Below are 20,656 nucleotides of genomic sequence, written 5' to 3'. Positions count from 1 at the left end.
GGGCAGAAGACATGAATAGACACTTTTCCATTGAAGACATAATATTGGCTAACAGACACACGAAAAAATGTTCAAAATCATTAGCCATCAAGGAAATTGAAATCAAAACGACACTGAGATACCACCTTACACCAGTTAGAATGGCAAATTGACAAGGCAAGAAACAACAATTGTTGAAGAGGATGTGGAGAAAGGGGATCCCTCCTACATTGTTGGTAGGAATGCAAGTTGGTACAGCCACTCTGGAAATTAGTGTGGAGGTCCCTTAAAAAGTTAAAAATGGAGCTACCCTGTGATCCAGCAATTGCACTACTGGGTATTTACCCCAAAGATACAGACATAGTGAAGAGAAGGGCCATATGCACCCCAATGTTCATAGCAGCATTGTCCACAGTAGCTAAATGATGGAAGGAGCCGAGATGCCCTTCAACAGATGACTGGATTTAAAAGAAGTGGTCCATATATACAATGGAATATTACTCAGCTATCAAAAAGAATGATGTCTCAACATTTGCTGCAACATGGACGGCACTGGAGCAGATAATTCTAAGTGAAATAAGTCAAGCAGTGAAAGAGAATTATCATATGGTTTCTCTCATCTATGGAACATAAGAACTAGGAAGATCGGTAGGAGATGAAAGGATAAAGTAAGGCGGGGTAATCACAAGGGGGAATGAAGCATGAGAGACTATGGACTCTGAGAAACAAACTGAGGGCTTCAGAGGGGAGGGTGGTGGGGGAATGGGATAGGCTGGGGATGGGTAGTAAGGAGGGCACGTATTGCATGGTGCACTGGGTGTTATACGGAACTAATGAATCATCGAACTTTTCATCAAAAACCAGAGATGTACTGTATGGTGGCTAACATAATATAATCAAAAATATTATTATATAAAAAAAAGAGAGAGATACAGTGAAAATTAGGAGGTCTGGAAGTGACCTCCTGTGCCTGGGCTGGAGAGGTATATGAGTCTGGCAGGGCCACCTTGAGAGCAGTGATTGACAGTGGCCCAGACATAAAAGTGCTGTGACTTAGACAGGAGTTGAGCAAAGCTCGCTGACTCATGGAATGTCTTATATCAAACACAGTCCTACAGCCTGGATCACAACAGTTTGTAAGGATAGGATCTACTTATGGGGATTAAGACTCTGAGTCTACACAGGGTGTGAAGAACAAGGAATAGGGACACTACCTGGGGAACCACATGGACTTTCATCCCCTTTGGTATGGGACCATTCTCTGGCTACATCCAGAGCAGAGCCAATTTCCTGTTCTTCAAATGGGAACTCACCATCACTGTAAGACTGGTCACTGTCACACCCTTCTTCCAGAACCGAAGGGGTCAAATCGCAATCATCCACTCTGTCCTGTAGGACTTCCTTCTTTTCGACTTCTTCCTGCTCCACGCTGTGCCGGGTGAGACAGGAATGACAACAGATCAAACCGGGGGGATCAGACATCATGGCTTCCTAGCTGGTTTTGATGGGAGTTATAGGGAATGGTCACTAGAAGCAATGGGCTGTCGCCTGGAGAGGGAAAAAGCTATCCATCCTACAAGAGGCAAAGTGTGGCTGCCATGGTGGGGGATGGGGGAGAGTAGCAGCAGCAGATACGCAGAGCACTGCCCACAGCAGGGCTGACGAGGAATGAGACTCTACCACCCCAGTATGGTACAGTCACGGCATGAAGCACAGAGGGAGACCAGGCCCGGGGCAGCCACCACGTGCCTGAGTCGTGTTGACTTTAACATAGATTGACCAAGTGGTTACAGCTCTGGAGTCACTGCAGACTGCAGAAATGTGTGGCTGCTAGGCACCTTTGTATTAATAGTGTCACATGACACCCCACGTGTTTGGTTTTGGTAAGTTACTTCTCTTGCTGGTTAATTTTGCTAGTGTCTGTGTACCAATTCCTTTGCTGGTCACCTTCCTACCAAGGCCCTTAGAGAACTGTGTAGGAAGTAGATACGCATCTCCTGGTGTCCAGTCACAGGAAAGAATGGGTATTTTGTCCATACAGGGAGTCCTGAGGCTGGTGAATCCATCTTGGTTTACAGCACCACAGAGACAACAGGCAACACGGCCATTCTTTGCTGACCACCTACAGTTTTGCTAATCCTTGCATCTGACATCTGTGACTCTCTTGACCTCACTTCCTTTTCTTTCTGAGACCCTGTCCATTTTTACCCACACATTACCGGTTCCTGAACATTCATTGTCACCTGGGGGTCCGTGTTTCCTCTTCATGTTCATCCTCCTCCTTCTCATAATTTTCTGCAAATAAATTCAGAAATGTCCCGTCAGCTATTCCCACATCACCACTATGAACACAGTGGCCTCTATGGCCCGAGAGACATAAGTGTCCTTGCATGACTAGGCATCCACTGCATTTAGGGCACTGTCCTTAAGAATTGCTGTGGCATGGCTTTCTGATGCATCAGGCAGTGTGTCTCTGATTCTGAGGATCAGCATCACTGACCCTGGGCAACAGCTTCTACTGTCTCTTGTTGTCCATATCAGGGGATGCTTGTCCAGTTTCAATCTTGGCTTTTGCAAACCGTGTCTAGCAGCGTGCCGCAAGTCGCGCCACAGGCACAGGCTCTCTGTGCATTCACAGCTCTCACATAGAGCCTCCTCCTTGTCCTGAGGACAGGACAACCACCCTGTCCCACATCCAACCACCGGGGACTTCATGGGCCCCCGCGTGGGCTCCAGTGTTACTGAGGGGTCATCTAGGAAACATGTTCCAGTCTAAACAGCGTTCCCACCTCCAAGTCCTACTGCATCAAGTTCCTCATCCAACTCCACACGGTCAGGGGCTCTACTTTGTCTAAAGTGCATTCATGAATTTTCCGTATCTGCTCACTACAGTGACAACAGGTTATTTGATATACATTACAGATGAGGAGACAGATATGGACGAAGTAAACCTCACTCTCTCACCCACATTTCATACAGACTGGGCTAAGTCTGGGAACCTCCCACTTAGGCGGGGATCCTAGTACACTAACTAGCTGCCTCCTGTCACAGTCTCCTTTCCGGGATCTAACACTGGTGGATGCTGCCTCCTGCCCCAAGGGCTGTGTTCCCTCAGGGAGGAAGCAGACATGTGGAGCACTATGACCTCCACCATAATCATTTCTCCTCTCTGTTACCACCTTCTAGTCCTGGTCCTCTCATGGCCTTGCGCACAATGGGGAACACAGGACAGCTGCTACAAACAGTGTGAGGGCAAGTGGGAAGACTCTTGTGAGCCCAGGGCCTTGGAGCAGCTCAGTGCAATCAGGGCTTGTGGCTGCCTTACCTGAGCTGAGCTTTCGGGCTAGGCACTTGGCCAGCCTGCGTCCCTCAGCCAGTTGGTCTTGGAAGCCCTGTCCTTGGCAATGCTCAGGGTCATCATGGGAGAGGAGGTCCTCGAGGTGTTTATCAAGGAGTTGGCAAACATCTCTCCCTTCGCGTAACTTATCATATAAACGGGTCAGCTCTTCAGTCTGGTCTTTGATCAGCAGATGGCACTGTCTACGGTGGGACAGAGAGAAAACTTAACAATGCAGAGAGTGGATCAATAGATTATAAGAGCTTTTGGGGAGATTTCTGGCAGAATTTCCCACAAGCAGCCGCCGAAACAAATTTGTGCACATGTGTGGTTACCTGCCTGTGGCAGAGAAAGAAGAAAGTAAAACAAGGCCTCCTCTGTATCAGAGAGTGCTCCTGTGAGCCCCCTTGACGTCCCTTGCATCTTTTTCTTCTGGAAACAGACCCAGGGGCCCTCCTAAGCACACGTCACAGACATGTCCCTCAGCTGCTCACTTTGGGCATACCCATTTCCCTGGAAAACTCCATATAGTGCATCGTGCAGCGAATGGACACACTGGCAGACACAGAAGTGTGGACCGTAGGGCTGGTATTAAGTCCTGAGCTCAGGAGAATGGCAGGGTCAAGAGGACAGCATTTGCTGAAGGAACGGATGACAAGCTGTAGTGAGCCAGGTCGTGACTGTGTGAAAGGGAAATGAGGTAGTGATCTCACAACACGGTGAATGTGCTAAATGCCACGAACTGTTCCCTTGAATTTGGTGACTTTGATATTTTTTTACAAGAGAGAATGAGGCTCTGAGTCATTGGAGTCCATCATTTACCAATCACTGTTGTCTTAGTTGTTTTAGACATAGTTGTGGAACGTGCCTGCCATGAGGGTTTCTGCCCTTCTGGCCCAGACTTGTTGCTGCCCCAGGTCAGAGATGCCCACAGCTTCCCTCAGGCCTCCCACACAGAGCCCTGCTTACCTGAGCTTCTCAGCCAACGTGTCTGCCCGCTCCCTCTTCTCCAGCTGCCCCTTCTCCCCCAGCACGGATTCGATGATGTCGCTTGACTCTTCGCACTCTGAGAAACAGAGGTGCCTGTCTCAGTGGAAAGCTGGATATGCTGCAGTGCTCGCTGTCTTCAAGGGAGGAGATGGGGTCCATTCCAGCGCAAATGGAACCCTGGCAACCAGGCTCTGCACGGGGAGCTCCACTTCTCATTCCTCAGCCTCTTAACTACAGGGCATTCTATTCCTCCCTGTTTCAGAGCCCAGGAAAGAACAGCCCCAAAGCTCAGAGGGGAAGTAGACGCAGTGAGTAGCAGGTATTTGGCAGAGTCAGGATTCGTATCCCCTGACACCGACCCTGATCATGGCCACTCTAGCAAGTCTTGTGGCCTCTTAAGTAAAACACTAAGCAGGGACATGACGTAAGGCCCCCAGGACTCCAGGACCGATGGGTCCCCTGAACTAGGATTTCTATACTGAACAAGTATCTCAAAGGTAAAAATTCACCCGATACACTCGTGTGAACTAGAATGCATAAAAGCAGAAGGACCTGAAAGGAATATGGCCAAATCCTAATAAAGTGTGTGTCATTAGAAGCAGTAGAATTATGAACAGAGTTTACACGGTGCCAGGCTCTGCTGTTAGAGCTTTACAAGGAACTACTCAGTAGTAGTAGTAGTTTAACAGATGAGGAATCTGAGGCACAGGAAGATAGGCAGTTGGATTTGAGTCCAGGAAGCCTGGCCCAGAGCCCATGCTCTTCACCCCTGTGCTGTGTTACCTCTACCGCAAGCCCTCGGGTGATACCTGATTTCATAATCTTCACAACTGCTTTCCCAGTTAATGAGATGATTATCGGGAAAGTTGTAAATAAAACTTTGTTTGTCCTTCCCTGAAAGCTCATCATCTCTTCACTTTCCTAAATAACAGGCTTCAATTTTTACTTTTGTCTGCATCAGTTGTTTTTAATTATACCTCCCCTTGTTATATTGAAAGCAGACTGTGAGAAAATGAGAAAACTTTGCGCTAAGAGTTGTCAGGATTCCTTCCTATCGCTCGGCTGTGACGTGCCCCATTCTGCACTGCATCCCCCTCTTAACGATAAGGCCACCGAGCTCCTCATTTCAGGCTTACTGTGGGGGAGAGCCTACCCCACGCACTGGCTTGGGTGGTTCCTGGGGCCGTGGTCTCCCCCACTCACCCTCATTCTCTCTTGGCCACATGTCTCATGGCCCAGGCCTCAAACTGTTGGGCTCCCTACATCATTGAAGGTTCCCCAGCTCAGGGAGATACAGGGGAGGTAGCAGAGGTTGTCTGATGTTCCCGGAAACACCCTCAGCCTTATCACTGGGTATCAGATGGCCTCTGTGGAGCCAGGAAGCAGAGCCTGCACGGGTTCCCTCTCACCAGGGGAGTCACTGTGTGGATGGTGTCACTCATGGATACCACAGTTTCGGAGAAAGCAGAACCCACCTCTATCTCCTTGAAAGCAGGTCATGTCACCTGCTACCCTCCCCCCATGTGTACCATCAGCATGTTTCCTCAGTGTCCCTAGCTCGGTGCTTTGCCAGTGGGACATCAGAGGAACCTGACCTGATGGAGCTCTGAAGTCACTGTGATGCAGGATCTGATACTGCACAGAGTCAATCCTGAGAGGACCAGGCATTTCTGTGTCTGCACCATGAATCAATTACTGGGTTGTGAACTCTAGCCCCACCCTACTTGTCACAGCTAGCCTGTGGAGGTTGCTAACCTATTTGTCTTCAGTTTTCCCATCCTCAGCAAACTGAGGGTAAAATACCCACCTCTACCATTCCTGGATTGTGGTCAGAGTGAAATTTATCGTGACAGTGGAAATAGAAAGGACAACATCTGCAGAGGGTTTTAGTTTCTCAGAAGGAATACAGACAGCCATCGCTTTGGTGAGCATGACCTTGTAGGACTTACTGTATTTCTGCAGCTGGTTGGCCAGGGAGTAGGCAGTAGCTTCGGATATAAGGAATTTCTCCTTGAGGTCTCGGAAGTCCTGCTTGCTTTTCTCCAGCTGGGACTGAAGGTCCTGGTTGATTTCCAGGAGGCTCTTTTCTGCCCCAGGATCGGAAAGAGGGCCAAGAGGTGCTGCCATGGTGACGTGTGGCAGAAGAGGTAGAGCTGGGGAATGAGCAGAAGAAACCCAAACACAGGATGGGTTAAAACCCAGTGAAATCAAGTAGGTTTAAATCAGGACTGAGGGTTGAGGATACAGGAATTCTCTACTTACTGTTGGGAACAATTTGAACAACACCCCACAGCACTTGAGACTCGGTAACCACAAAAACAAGGTTCAAGATGCCAGAGCTGATAGCTGAAGGCCCTGCCCCAGCTCAGACTCCAACCGGAATGACAGAGGGAATACCCAGAATGCCAGGTAACGGTCTGCACTTGCAATAACAGATTTGGAACGTTGGGCCTTTCAATGGAACCCGGGGAGCCACTGCCTTCCAGTTGCCGAGGCCGTGCTGATACACCAGGCTGCCTGGTCTCCCCTGAAAGTCATCACTGATGGAGACCCACCCTCAGTGGCCACTCTCAATAGTTGTCCACCCTTGTGCTGAGACCACAGTTCCCATCTCTTTCTAAAAAATGATGTCAGCATAGTTCTCATTCTTCATTCTTATGTGTGTATAAAATCATCAAGGCACAAATAGCTTCCCATGAAGTTTCCCTTTTTTTTTCTTAAAGATTTATTTATTTGAGAAAGAGAATGGGGGCATGGGTAAAGGGAGAGAGTGAGACAAGGGGCTCAGTCTCACAACCCATGAGATCATCACCCTAGCCTAAACCAAGAGTCAGATGCTCAACTAACTGCACCCCTCCCAACAGGTATTCTTAAGGGCTGTCATGAACTCATCCCACTTGTCTTTAAGGTAAAACAGATCTTAAGGGAAATATTCCAAAGTCGCAGACTATCACGATGTTCTCTTTGTCTTCTCTAGTTTTTTTTTTTTCTCTAGCCATTAAAAACACGAGAAACATGCTAGTGCTTTAGTTATCTTTAGTTGCTTTGTATTTGAAAAGCTTTTAAATTTATTTGGATCTTCCTCTATTTACATCACATTTTTAGGATGTATGTAGTAAATAAAGTTTTCTTTAAAGCAAAACAAACAAACAAATGACAAAAAACCAAGAACATAAGAGAAAAACCAGAGTTAATCTATGCAATGAAGTTTGGAAACTGTTTCCTGTCCCTGCTCTCTCAGTGTTCTTCTTCCTGCATCTCTGTGTTATGTAGGCTACTCTTCCCCTTCTGTGGACATGTATTTTCAATTTTCTTAGCTATATACCTAGGAGTGGAATTGCTATGTCATATGTAACCCTATGTTTAACTTTTTGAGCAACTGCCAAACTATTTTCCACAGCAAAGCGACGACACCATTTTACACTCCCACTAAGAATGTGTAAGAATTCCATTTCTCTACAAGTCATACTAGTCGGGTGAAGTGATATCTCACTGTGCTTTAGATTTGTGTTTCCCTAATGACTGATGATGATACTGAGCACCATTTCATGTGTTCATTGTTGCATTGGTATTATCCTTTAGAGAAAGTCTACTCAAACTCTTTTTCCCATTCTTAAGTTGGCTGTCTTTTTATGGCTTAGTGTAAGAGGCTTTTTTGGGTTTTGGGTTTTTTTGGTTTTTTTTGTTATTGTTTTTTGTATTCTAGATAGCAAACCTCCATCAGATATACAATTTGTAAATATTTCTCCCATTGTGTGGATTGGCTTTTCACTTCCTTGATAGTGTCCTTTGAAACAAAAACCTTTTAATTTTGATGAAATCCAGGTTATCTATTTATTCTTGGGTTGCTTGTCCATTTAAGAAACTGGCTTCAAACCCCACATCCTGAAGATTTATAACTACATATTCCTCAAAACATTGCTTTTGAATGAGAACTTTCCTGGGTTTTAGGGGGTGGTGGACATTAGTTAATAATGGTTCTTGTCTCTTGATTAATTGTCTGTTGATTGATATCTCAATTGATATTCTTGTGCTTGTTTTCCCTCCTATGGAGCATGCCGTGGCCTATAACAGAGATTTTGGAAATGGTATCTAACGATATCCTGACCTTGATTCAGGGGAGAGTCCTGGTTATATAATTGAGTTGGTCTACACCTCATGCATAGTTTCACAAATTGCCAGGGCCTATAGTGGTGAGTAGTTGATTATTTTTCTGAGGAACACTTGTCCGGTAGTGCAGATCATTCTAGGGCTAGGGTGGACTTTCTCAGTCCCCTCCAGACCGAGAAGGCTGCGGGGGTTGGACCTAGTCAAGAATTTCATCTCTGGTCTTCGTGGAAAGTAGACATGCCTCAGGGTTTGGGGAAAGTTGTTCAATACAAATTGATTCCCCTCCAATCTTCATATTATATACATGATTTCTTTGTAGAAAAGGTAAAAGGTGAAAAAAACTAAGAGGCAGCCCACAGAATGGGAGAAGATATTTGCAAATGACACTACAGATAAAAGACTGGTATCCAAGATCTATAAAGAACTTCTTAAACTCAATACACGAGAAACAAATAATCAAATCAAAAAGTGGGCAGAAGGTAGGAACAGACACTTTTCCAATGAAGACATACAAATGGCTAACGGATACATGAAAAAGTGTTCAAAATCATCAACCATCAGGGAAATTGAAATCAAAACCACATTGAGATACCACCTTATGCCAGTTAGAATGGCAAAAATGGACAAGGCAAGAAACAACAGATGTTGGAGAAGATGTGCAGAAAGGGGAACCCTCTTACACTGTTGGTGGGAATGGAAGTTGGTACAGCCACTTTGGAAAACAGTGTTGAGTTCCCTCAAAGAGTTAAAACTAGAGCTATGCTATGACCCAGCAATTGTACTCCTGCGTATTTACCCCAAAGATATGGACGTAGTCAAGAGAAGGGCCATATGCACCTCAATATTCATAGCGGCATTGTCCACAATAGCTAAATTGTGGAAGGAGCCGAGATGCCCTTCAACAGACAAATGGATAAAGAAGATGTGGCCCATATATACAATGGAATTTTACTCAGCCATCAGAAAGGAAGATTACCCAACCTTTGCAGTACCATGGGCTGGACTGGAGGAGATTATGCTAAGTGAAATAATCCAAGCAGAGAAAGACAATTATCATATGGTTTCACTCATTTATGGAAGGTAAGAAATAGCAGGGAGATTGGTAGGAGAAGGAAGGGAAGAATGAAGGGGGTGTAAACAGAAGGGGGAATGAACCACGAGAGACTATGGACTCTGGGAAAAAAACTGAGGGCTTCAGAGGGGAGGGTGTGGGGAGATTGGGATAGGTCGGTGACGGGTATTAAGGAGGGTACATATTGCATGGGGCATGGGGTGTTATGCGCAAACAATGAATCATGGAATGGCGCCTGGGTGGCTCAGTCGTTAAGCATCTGCCTTTGGCTCAGGGCGTGATCCCAGAGTCCTGGGATTGAGCCCCACATCAGGCTCCTCCTCCGCTGGGAGCCTGCTTCTTCCTCTCCCTCTTCCCCTGCCTGTGTTCCCTCTCTCGGAGCCTCTCTCTCTGTCAAATAAATAAATAAAATCTTTTAAAAAAACAAAACAAAAACAAAAGACACACACACACAAAAACAATGAATCATGGAACACTACATCAAAAGCTAAGGATGTACTGTATGGTGGCTAACACAACATAATAAGAAATTTTTTTAAAAAAAAGTAAAGGTGAAAGGATATTTATTTTAGAACAACTTGTCTATTGTTCACCAATTGTCCGTCTGCGCTTTTAAAAATGTGTAAAGGATAATTCAAGGTCAAATACATTCTTAGCAAAAGTACAGTTCTTGCACCCTACCAGGTGATTATACTGAATCCTATGAATTGTCTTATTACTTAGATGTTATCCTTTTCCTGATGAGAAAAAAAAAAATCTGAGAAATAGTACAAAGCTTCCCAAGGCCACATGTGAAGAGAGGAGGCAGCATTAGAAACCATTTCGGGGGAAACCATCCAACTCTAGACCTCAGCTTAGGTCTTGATCTCAGGGTCATGAATTGGAGCCCTGTGTTGGGGTCCACTTAAAAAAAAAAAAAGGCAACCAATCTAGCAGATACCCCATTGGGTTTTCATATGCTTATTATCATTTGGATGTCTTCTTTTGGGATGGAGTTTTTAAAATATTTCTGCTCATTAATATACTAGGTTGTTTCTCATTTTCTTTGTGAATTGTTAGAGTTCTTGATATATTTTGGATGAGTGTTTTGTCAGATATATGTATTGAAAATAATCATTCCTGGTCTATAGATGGCCTTTTCATTTTTGAAGAATGTCTTACGGTATACAGAAGCCTTTAGTTTTCATGAACAACAATTTAATTGAATTTTTTATGGTGAGTCCTATCGTGTCCTGTTTTAGAAATATTTGTCTATGCCAATATTATGAAAATACTTCCTATTTTTCTTTTATAGGCTTTGGAATTCTTGCTTTCATATCTCCAATTAATTTCAATAAGTAGTGGGAAGTGTTTGTTAATATTTACTTTTTAAAAAACAAATCATCTTTTGCTCTATTACCTTTAACAGAAAAGTCTTCCACTTCCCCAGTAAAGAATATTAACATATACACACACACGTATACAAAATCAAATAGCTGTGCATATGTGGGTATATTTTTGAATCGCTGTTCTTTCACTTTGATATATTTATGTCGGTTAAGTGTCTGACATTAATTCCGGCTCAGGTCATGATCTCATTGGTGGTGAGATCCAGCCCCAAGTAGGTCTCCATGCTCAGCAGGGAGTCTGCTTGATATTCTGTCCCTCTCCTTCTCCCTCTACTGCTCCCCCACTCACTTTCTCTCTCTCATTCAAATCAATCAATCTTAAAAACAAAACAGAATTTCCAAACTATTTTCTAGAGTAGTTGTAGAATTTAACATGCCCATCAGCAGTGTACGAGAATTCTAGCTCCTACACATCCTTGCCAATACTTGGAATGGAGATTCTTTTCATTTTTGCCATTTTAATTGGCAGATAGTGGTTTCAATTTGCATTTTCCTAAAGTAATGATGTAGATCTTGGCATGTCCTTATATGCCTTCCGTATATATGCTTTGCTGAGCTGTTCACAAATCTTTTACCCATGTTATCATTTTATTTTATTTTTTTAAAGGTTTTATTTATTTATTTGAAATAGACAGAGAGCAAGAGCGGGGCGGTGTGGAGGTGGGGTGGGGAGGGCAGAGGGGGAGGGAGAAGCACATTCCCTGCTCAGTGGGGAGACTGACAGAGGGGGTAGGGGCTAGATCCCAGGACCCTGAGATCATGACCTGAGCCAAAGGCAGCTGCTTCACCAACTGAGCCACCCAGGCACTTTTCTTTTACCCATTTTTCAATTGGATTGTTTGTCTTCTTCTTAACTTTTGAGAGTTCTTTCAACGGTTCTATTAGGAGATCTTCACCAGATATGTAATTTATAAATATATTCTCCTTCTATGTTTTCCCTTGATTTTGCATTCTCTCACCAATGTCTTCTGAAGAGCAGAAGTTTTCAATTTTGATGTAGTCCAAATATGTTCTTTCATTAATCACAATTTTGGTATCATATCTAAGAAACCATTATCCGGGGGCACCTGGGTGGCATAGTCGGTTAAGTGTTGTGATGCCAGGGTCCTGGGATCTAGCCCCACATTGGGCTCTTTGCCCAGCAGAGAGCCTGCTTCTCCCTCTCCCTCTGCTGCTCCCCTGCTTGTGCTCTCTCACTCTGTCAAATAAATAAATAAAATCGTAAAAAAAAAAAAAAAAAAAGAAAGAAATCATTGTCCAACTTTAGGTTCTAAACACTTTTTTAAAGATTTATTTATTGGGGTGCCTGGGTGGCTCGGTTGGTTACTCATCTGCCTTTAGCTGAGGTCATGATCCCAGGGTCCTGGGATTGAGCCCCCTGTCAGGCTTCCTGCTCAGCAGAAAGTCTGCTTCTCCCTCTCCCTCTGCCTGCCTCTCTGCTTGTGTTCTGTCTTTCTCAAATAAACAAAATCTTTTTAAAATTATATATTTATTTATTTAATTTGCGAGAAAGTGACAGAGAGAGAGCAAGTAGGGAGAGGGAAAGAGGGAAAGAAATTGAAGCAGACTCCCCACTGAGTGCATGGCCAACGCTGGGCCTGATCCCACCACCCATGAGCTCAGGACCTGAGTCAAAATCATGAGTCAGATGAGCCACCAACTGTGTCACCCAGGTGCTCCTAAAGACTGTTCTACTACGTTTTCTTCGAAAAGTCTTAACATTTTAAGGTTTCTATTTAGGCCCATACTCTATTTTAGGCTAATTTCTGCATGGTGTAAGTTATGGATCCAATTTTATGTATTGATTTTCACATGCATATACATAGGTCATATCCATATTCATGTGCTGAAAAGATTACAATTGACCACTTACTGAAAGATTATACATTTTTAAAAGATTTATTTATTTATTTTGGGGAGGGAGGGGCAGAGGGAGAGAGAGAGAGAATCCCAAGCTGACCCCCTGCTGAACATGGAGCCTGATGCAGGGCTAGATCCCAGGACCCTGAGATCATGACCTGAGCCAAAATCAAGAGTTGGACACTTTACCAACTGAGCCACCAGGACCTCCAATAGATTATACTTCTTACAATGCTTTGCTTCTCACATTTATCAAAAACCTCTTCTCCGTATAGGTATTAGTTTCCATTTGGAATCCATAATCCATTTTATTGATCTGCTTACCTGTCATATGCCAATACCAATCTGTTTCGATTACTATAACTTCAGAATAGTTCTTCAAATTAGGTACAGCTAGCCCTCAAACTTGGTTCTTTGTTTCACACGTGTTTTGGCCACACTAGGTCATTTACAGTTTTCTATGAATTTTAAAATCAACTCGTCACTTTCTACCAAGGATACAGGCTGAGATTTTGAGAGTGATTCAATTGAATGTATATATATATCAGATGGGGGAAATTGATGTTTGAACAGTATTGAAGCTTGGGACCCATGAATAAGAATTTCTCTTCATTTTCTATGGCTTCATTCATTTCTCTGTGAAATATTTTGTGATTTTCACTCAGATCTATCCCTCAGTATTTCAGGCTTCATGCTATTATCAATGGTATCACTTTTCACATTTCAGTTAGGCATTGCGATCACATAAAACACATCTGAGTTTTATATGTAGAGTTTTTTAATGTTTTTTTATTATATTATGTAGTCACCATACAGTACATCCCCGGTTTCCGATGTAAAGTTCGACGATACGTTAGTTGCGTATAACACCCAGTGCACCATGCAATACGTACCCTCCTTACTACCCATCCCCAGTCTATATGTAGATGTTTTCTCTTGATACAAACAAATGCTTTTCAGAGTCAAGCTAGATCTGCCAGTGACCATATCTTTGGAGACTTAGGTATTTGCCAGGTGACAAGAATCTTATTCCATTCACTTGGAGTTTTCTCAGCAGCCCAAAGAAATGGTAAATAGCTCTACAAAGAGTCTTGTGGACCAATGCATGTGAAATGCTTTGTATGTTCATTAATAAACTTTCCTTAAGAGTAACCACTCAGTTGGTATGGCTGCTAATCTATCTTGTGTTTAGATGCGATACCACAGTTGAGAAATTTAAGGGCCAATGTTTTCTCTTATTATTTTACTTAGTCTTGAATAATCTACTGCCAGCACTATGTACTACCAGAAGCCTTGGGACGGTATGCAATGATATATCCATCAAATACCATGAATAGTGCCCAAATCTGATTCGTCTTCTTTCTGATGTGATCTATTATAAAATGACACCAACAGCATTAAAACAATTAATAGTGGCAGACTGAGGGCTGTGTGTGACTCCGTTGTGTGACTGAGTTACCATTGGAGACAATGGCTCCTACTTCAAATCTGAAGTAGGTGTCCACTCCCATGAGTCTGTAAGCATCAGGTCCTGATTCTGCAACAGAAGCTGTAGTCCTTTGCGTCAGCTTCATTCCCCCAAGGAAGAGAGAAAGATCTTTGGTTTAAATCGTGAGTGGTGTGTGTAGCATATTTAAGTTACCTCTTTAGGCTTTGAACTTAACATCCTATCAGGCAAAGCTTGCTCACCTTTGTGATTCACAAGTTCAAATTCCCAGTGGCTCAGGTGACATGTCTCAAAAAAACCAAAGCATTCATTCAGTATTAGGTGTCTCTCCTAAATTTCAGCCTTGATGGCCGAAAATGTGGCACACAAACAGCTTTATATGTGTTTGATTCATGTTTGTCTAATGGTTTTCCAAAGTCTAAGTACGCAAATGACTTTCGGTCCAGTTTTTGTTTCCCAATGCTCTGCCTATTTGACAGGGCTCAAGAGTCAATATAAACACAGATTTATTTCAATTTATTTATAACCAACCAATCATTGTGTACATCACATATAGTTCTATACATTCCTTCTTTTACCTGTTTACTTTTGGATTTTGAGAGGATAGGACGTTACTCGCCTCTTCCACTGACATCCTGAATTACAGTTCTGCTCTCTGTTTAAAAAAAACAAAAAGCTGCTTGACTTGTTATTCATCAAAGTCATTGTAGGATGTGTTTAAATCTCATTATTTGTGAGCGTCATTAATTTTTAAAAGATTCTATTTATTTTAGAATGAGTAGTGCGAGCTGGGAGAACAGAGGGGCAGACTCCGAGAGGGAGCAAGAATCTGAGGCAGACCCTGGGCTGAGCGTGGAGCCCAACTCGGGTCTTGACCTCACTACCATGAGATCATGACCCGAGCTGAAACCAAGAGTCAGACGCTTAACTGAATGAGCCACCCACGTGCCCTTTGGTTTTCTAAGAATGGAAAAGTCATTTTTGGCTCAAGCCAATAGTGGATAATCTGTGAAAGAACGATTGCAGTGCTCAACTTCAACCTACTCACTTATTATTTTAATCTGATTGTTTTAGGTGCCTTCCCCAGACATTCTCAATTGAGGCTCTCCTGAAATCAATCTGTCCTTATGGGAAACATCAGAAATCTATGCCCAAGTAACAGGCAGAATTTGAAGTTTGTTTCACCATTCTGTACCATCATCTAATATGCCCAGAGGGAACCGTCAACAATTCTGGATACACCAAGAGGTAACTTGTACTTATCCTTACCTAGCTAATCCAGTCTCTATTCCTACCGTATTTTCTTTTTTTTTAATAATTTTTTTATTATATTATGTTAGTCACAATACAGTACATCCCTAGTTTTTGATGTAAAGTTCCATGATTCATTACTTGCGTATAACACCCAGCGCACTATGCAATACGTGCCCTCCTTCATACCCATCACCAGCCTATCCCATTCCCCCACCCCTTCTCCTCTGAAGCCCTCAGTTTGTTTCCCAGAGGAGAAAATTAACTAGATACAAAGAAGTAGAGTGAATTGATGACCTTCTTCAGTACCAGTGAACAGCTTCCAACAGTAGGCCTTGACTCTTTGCATTTAAAGCATATTTGTATTTGGGAATTTTTAATTTGGGGGGAACATTGTATGCATTTTCACCTTAGCATGTTTTTCTTCAACTTCCTTTATAGTATATGGTTAACAAGGCTTCTGGACTAGTCAATATCCCCATAATTTCATGTTGAAAACTAGTACAGTTTTATAAATCAATAACCAACCAATACACAAGGCTACTATGGTTTTCTCATTGCCCTAAGGAACTGAAGTATACTGTGTCAATTACGTACTTCAAATCTTAAACAGACTGTCACATAAAAAGTATTTAAGATAATTAACTTAAGAGAAAATATTCAACTTCGACAGTAATCAAATAACAAAGTACAAAAATTAAAATCATCATTGCATTAAAAAAAAGAATTATTGCAGATCGTGGACTAAATTTTTAGTGTCCATCGAATCCAAAATTTTGCTAGATATGTTTTCTCAAGATGGTGTAATGTTACTATGAGCCAGCTCACTTGTAACTTCAAAAGCCCCAACCCTTTTTCTCCACCACCTAAGGGATACTGTCACAAACTCAGCCCAGCCCTTTCTTCTGCCACCGGCCAGGTGATCTGTTTTATTGCATGACCCTCCTGGCAGAGCAACTTTCCAGCATGTTATGTGCATTAAGGGCTTCCTGTTTCTCTACGACCAATGCAAGAAAGTGGTTTGCTTTGTTATTTGGCATCTAGAGCCATGATTAGCGTCAGCTTTGTTTCCCCGGAAGTCATCAGGTGCTGTTAAATGCAATAACTTTTCTCCCACTACACTACACTTGACTCCACTCAAATATTATATTCCCTAAACCTTCACTTTCTGAGTAGATCCTTGACCCTTTCCATTCATGACCCCCAGGCAGCATTATTAAGAATATTATTAATATCATGTGGCTTCAGATGCAATGGTCCACTACCCTGGGCCTCCCTGACCTTAGGGCAGAACTATCTGCAGTGAGAATGGACATTTCCAACCCTTATCCAAACATCATTGATCCCTCTAAGCCCACACTTACGTGGAGGACATCGACCGTGAGGGCAGCTCCAAGGTCGAGGCTAGGTGTCTGGGGCAGAGCCTCATGGTCACATCCTCCTCCTCTTGGAATTGGTGCTTCCCAGCAGTTCAAACCAAGCCCGCTCCATCCTGTGGGGCTCGTCGGCAGGTTCACAGGTTCACTGTGGCCTAAGTTACTCTCTTAGTCCTCGTTCCTCAGCTCAGGCACCTCCTTTCAGAGTCGGAAGCTGCTGTATGCATTCCGTGGTCTCCCCTGATTTCTCTGAACTCAAGTTGTCCTTCTTCTTACCTCCTGTGCCAACCACCTGCTCCACCATTGCCTTGCCCATCTTTGGGTTATTCTCATCCTCCAAACATGCTGCTTTTCTGTCTTCCATCGGCTCCCTCCGTTCTCTGTTTTCAGTGTGGCCTCAGCTCAGTCTCCTGCAGGAGACACGCAGAGAAGAGACCAAGTCAGGTCTCAGCTGCAGTCCCCAGGGCTGTTTAACAGGCACCTCAGTTCCTCATGCACTCACAGAATCTGAGCAGGAGGTGACTTTGGAGAATTTGAATAACAACCTTATCTTACAGATGAGGAAACTGAGGCCCGGGGAGATTAAGACATTGCCCCAAACTCCTTTATCACTTGATGGCAGCAGAGCCCCCACAATGGCCTTGGCTGCAAGCTTCCCTGTCGAGGCACCTAACGCACCCTCCAGAAACCCACAACAGAATTTCGGGGGACACTGAAATTAAAAGTTCCGCTTAAAAATGCATAAGTAATTTTCAGGAGACCTTGGATTAAACGTAAGCATTTCCACTGTTAAAAACACCAGAAGGCCTATTTGGGGACAAATCTTTTCTCACAGCGATATAGTTCTCTTCCTTTTATTCACTTTTAAATCACTGGCTAATAGACCAGGATCACAGAACACAAGTGTATTACGTAACACTCATCATGATCACAAATAAAATGCACTTACGTGATTATTGATCAGATATCTGACTCCTGTGCCAACATTCATTTTCCTGAGAGCTGGCATCGGTCTGCCTTGCTCAGCCATGTCCCCAGTGCCTCCATGACAGCCTGCCAGGTGAAACATTCAGTAAATACTTGTCAAGTGGATAAATAGCAGTTGCCAGGAATGACGAACTTTTACTGATCTCCAGTCCGAACCATATTTCCATTCCAACCCTATCCCGGGTCTGTGCTGAAGCAATAAAAGCACAGCCTTCAGAGAAGCTGTCCAAGAGTCCGATAGCAGCTTCACCACAGGTCACATACGCTTTACTGGATCATTTAATTCTCTCTTTGAGCATATGTATCTCCTGTATGATAGAAAATGTATACTATAAATTAGGAAAGCCAGCATGAGCCACTGGAAAGTTAGATGTGAACTGGGATATCATGTAGCAGACAGGGCTCCAGTCCCTGGGCACCTGCTGCAGAGCTAAAGGACACCTACATCAGAGTCACTGTGGTGCTTGTTAGAATCCCCTGGGAATAAGGCAAAGTAGCGGCATTTCAGACAAAAACTCCAAGGAGATTCTCACGTATGAAAAAAAGCCTATTTCAAACAAAGAGCCTAGGATGGAGATTCTGACGCCCCAGTGCTCACAAGACTGACTCCGGTTTGAGCAGACCAAGTCCCTCATCCAAGGTGGCTTTCAACGGAGAAAGGGGACATTTCCAGGAAGGGCTCCTACCTGATGTGGATCCTGCTTCCATGACTTGGGTTTTTAGGGCGTTTCCTCCTCGGCTCCAATTGCTGGGGGATGTCAGCCCTCATGGGAGTCATTTCTTTATGAAGACCTCTGTCATTTATTCTGCCCCTGGAGAAGAGACAGCAGAGATCAGTTCTGGGCTCCACAGTTCTAGCCTTCCTCCTAAGCCACCTGGGTAAACTGAAAGCATCATGACAGACAGAAATCAGGGTCAGGGAAGAGGATCCCAGAGGAGTGAGATGGTGAGGGCAGCCCCTCCTGGGAGAGAGAACCACAACAAGGTCACTATCAGACCGTTTCGTGTGGGGATGACATACTGACCAATTCTGTGAGCAGAGAACCCAGCCTCGTCATTCCAGACTCCTGAGCCATAGGACTGTGAGGTAACAAATGCTCTTCGTTGATTTAAACCACCGGTTTTCTAATTTGTTAATATGATGAGTAGAGAACTACTTCAGATGTTATCTCTACTCTCCCGGGTTTTTAATCTTTAGAAACATGTAGGCTGATCTCTATAAAGAAAAAAAATCGGTAACGCCTTGAGATCCTGGGAAGGCGGGTGAGGGCTGAGCCAGGGCCGGAAGCAGAATTGTGGGAGCAGCGGAAGCTCTGGCCTCTGCGGACTGAGTGCAAGGAAGACAATCTCCCTGATTTTTCAGAGGCTCTTCAGGTTCTCTTCTCTCATTCGGTCTGCAGGCTCAGTGCATTTGAGGAGCAACACTGGTGTTCCAGCAGTGGCATCTGATAAGGAGCTTGATCCTGTACAGAAACTCTTTGTGGACACGGTTAGAGACTACAGAACGAAGCTTCTGGAGGACACGCTGATACTGGCCCAGAGCTCCAGCAAGACCTAGAGAGGGAGCTCTTCAAGTTTAAGCAAATGTATGGGGGAGCAGACATGAATACGTGCCCGGACTTCAAATCTGAAGATCCTAAATTTGAAGTCATCGAAAAGCCCCAGTCCTGAAGAAATAATGTAACATTTATTTGGTAATTTGAGCTAGATTCGTTGTACAACTGGATCAGAATAAACATACATTTCTCAACTGTCACGTGTTCTTTGAATTCTGATTCCAAATGAATGATTTGGTGATGTTGGGTGTAAAAAAAAAAGAAAATCAAAGAACCACAGTAAAAATCTGTTCGACACGTTCACTTTATGTTCCCTTACCCTTGTAACATGAAGGACACTGTGAAGGGCATTTCCTATCTATAATAGGTTCTTTCTAACACTCTCTTCCTGATACCATGGGGGGTGTTCTTTCTGGCTGCAAGGAATAAAAGCCCCAACTTGTTTCATGGGAGGTGTGTTCCTGGCGATTTGAGTTAAGGGAATTGTCATCGGCTAAGGCCATGCCAAGGATCAATTTTTCACCCAGATGTGGTGTGACAAATTTCCCAAAAATGAACGGAGCGTTTCAAGGTAAGATTGCTCCCTGTACTTCATCTTTTCTTATCCCTGCTGTATTTGTAACTATGGGAAATTGTATAAAACAAGATAGAAAGTTATGATAGATGGCATGTGGGATTTAATAAGAGCTGTTGGGGCGCCTGGGTGGCTCAGTCGGTTAAGAGTCTGCCCTCAGCTCAGGTCAGGATCCCAAGATCCTGGGATGGAGCCCCGCATTGGGCTCCTTGCTCATCGGGGAGTATGCTTCTCCCTCTCCCTCTGCTGCTCCTCTGCTTGTGCTCTCTCTCTCTCTGTGTCTGTAAAATTAAATAAATAAATAAATAAATAAATAAATAAATAAATAAATAAATAAAATCTTTAAAAAAAATAATGAGATCTGTTATAACACAAAGCAAAACAAGTACTCTCCGAACAGACTACTATTGGGCAATTATAGGGTCATGGATGGAGTGCCCTAGGAATCTGATCTGCCTTTGCCTTCATTGAGCCTTGAGGTAGTGGTTTACTTTGACCGCACTGTTGAAATTAGAAAAGATTGGGGGGCGGGGAGGGGGCGTCCAACTGTACTTGTCACCTGACTTCATGTTGTGGTGGTGGGCAGAATAATGCCCCCTCCCTAGGAGGTGCCCATGCTAATGCCAGGAACCTGGGCACCCTGGAATGACAAGGGGGCCTTAACACTGGAAGAGGCAGATGTTAGTCTAGAGAAACTGTAGTGTAATATAAATTGGTATTTCTAAAATC

At 43.7% G+C, this 20,656-nt stretch overlaps 2 protein-coding genes across 2 annotated transcripts in view; one reads left to right on the top strand and one right to left on the bottom strand.

Annotated features, from left to right (window-relative positions):
- The window catches only part of LOC123802716 (uncharacterized), a 389,246-nt gene that overhangs the window by 201,558 nt on the left and 167,032 nt on the right, over window positions 1–20,656 (bottom strand). The gene's annotated exons all lie outside the window — the stretch shown is intronic.
- LOC148109222 (myomegalin-like) overlaps window positions 1–20,656 on the top strand; it is a 127,699-nt gene that overhangs the window by 37,304 nt on the left and 69,739 nt on the right. The window contains 1 exon segment of the mRNA XM_087866338.1: window positions 15,258–15,431. Coding sequence (XP_087722464.1) covers window positions 15,390–15,431 — 42 coding nt within the window. The 5' untranslated portion in view covers window positions 15,258–15,389.

The sequence above is a fragment of the Ursus americanus genome, chromosome 12 (genome assembly GCF_024610735.1).
Source record: "Ursus americanus isolate L20-20 chromosome 12, mUrsAme1.1.p, whole genome shotgun sequence".
NCBI classification, from domain to species: Eukaryota; Metazoa; Chordata; class Mammalia; order Carnivora; family Ursidae; genus Ursus; species Ursus americanus.
Note: the sequence above shows the minus strand (reverse complement) of the source record. Positions and strands in the feature narration are given on the sequence as shown.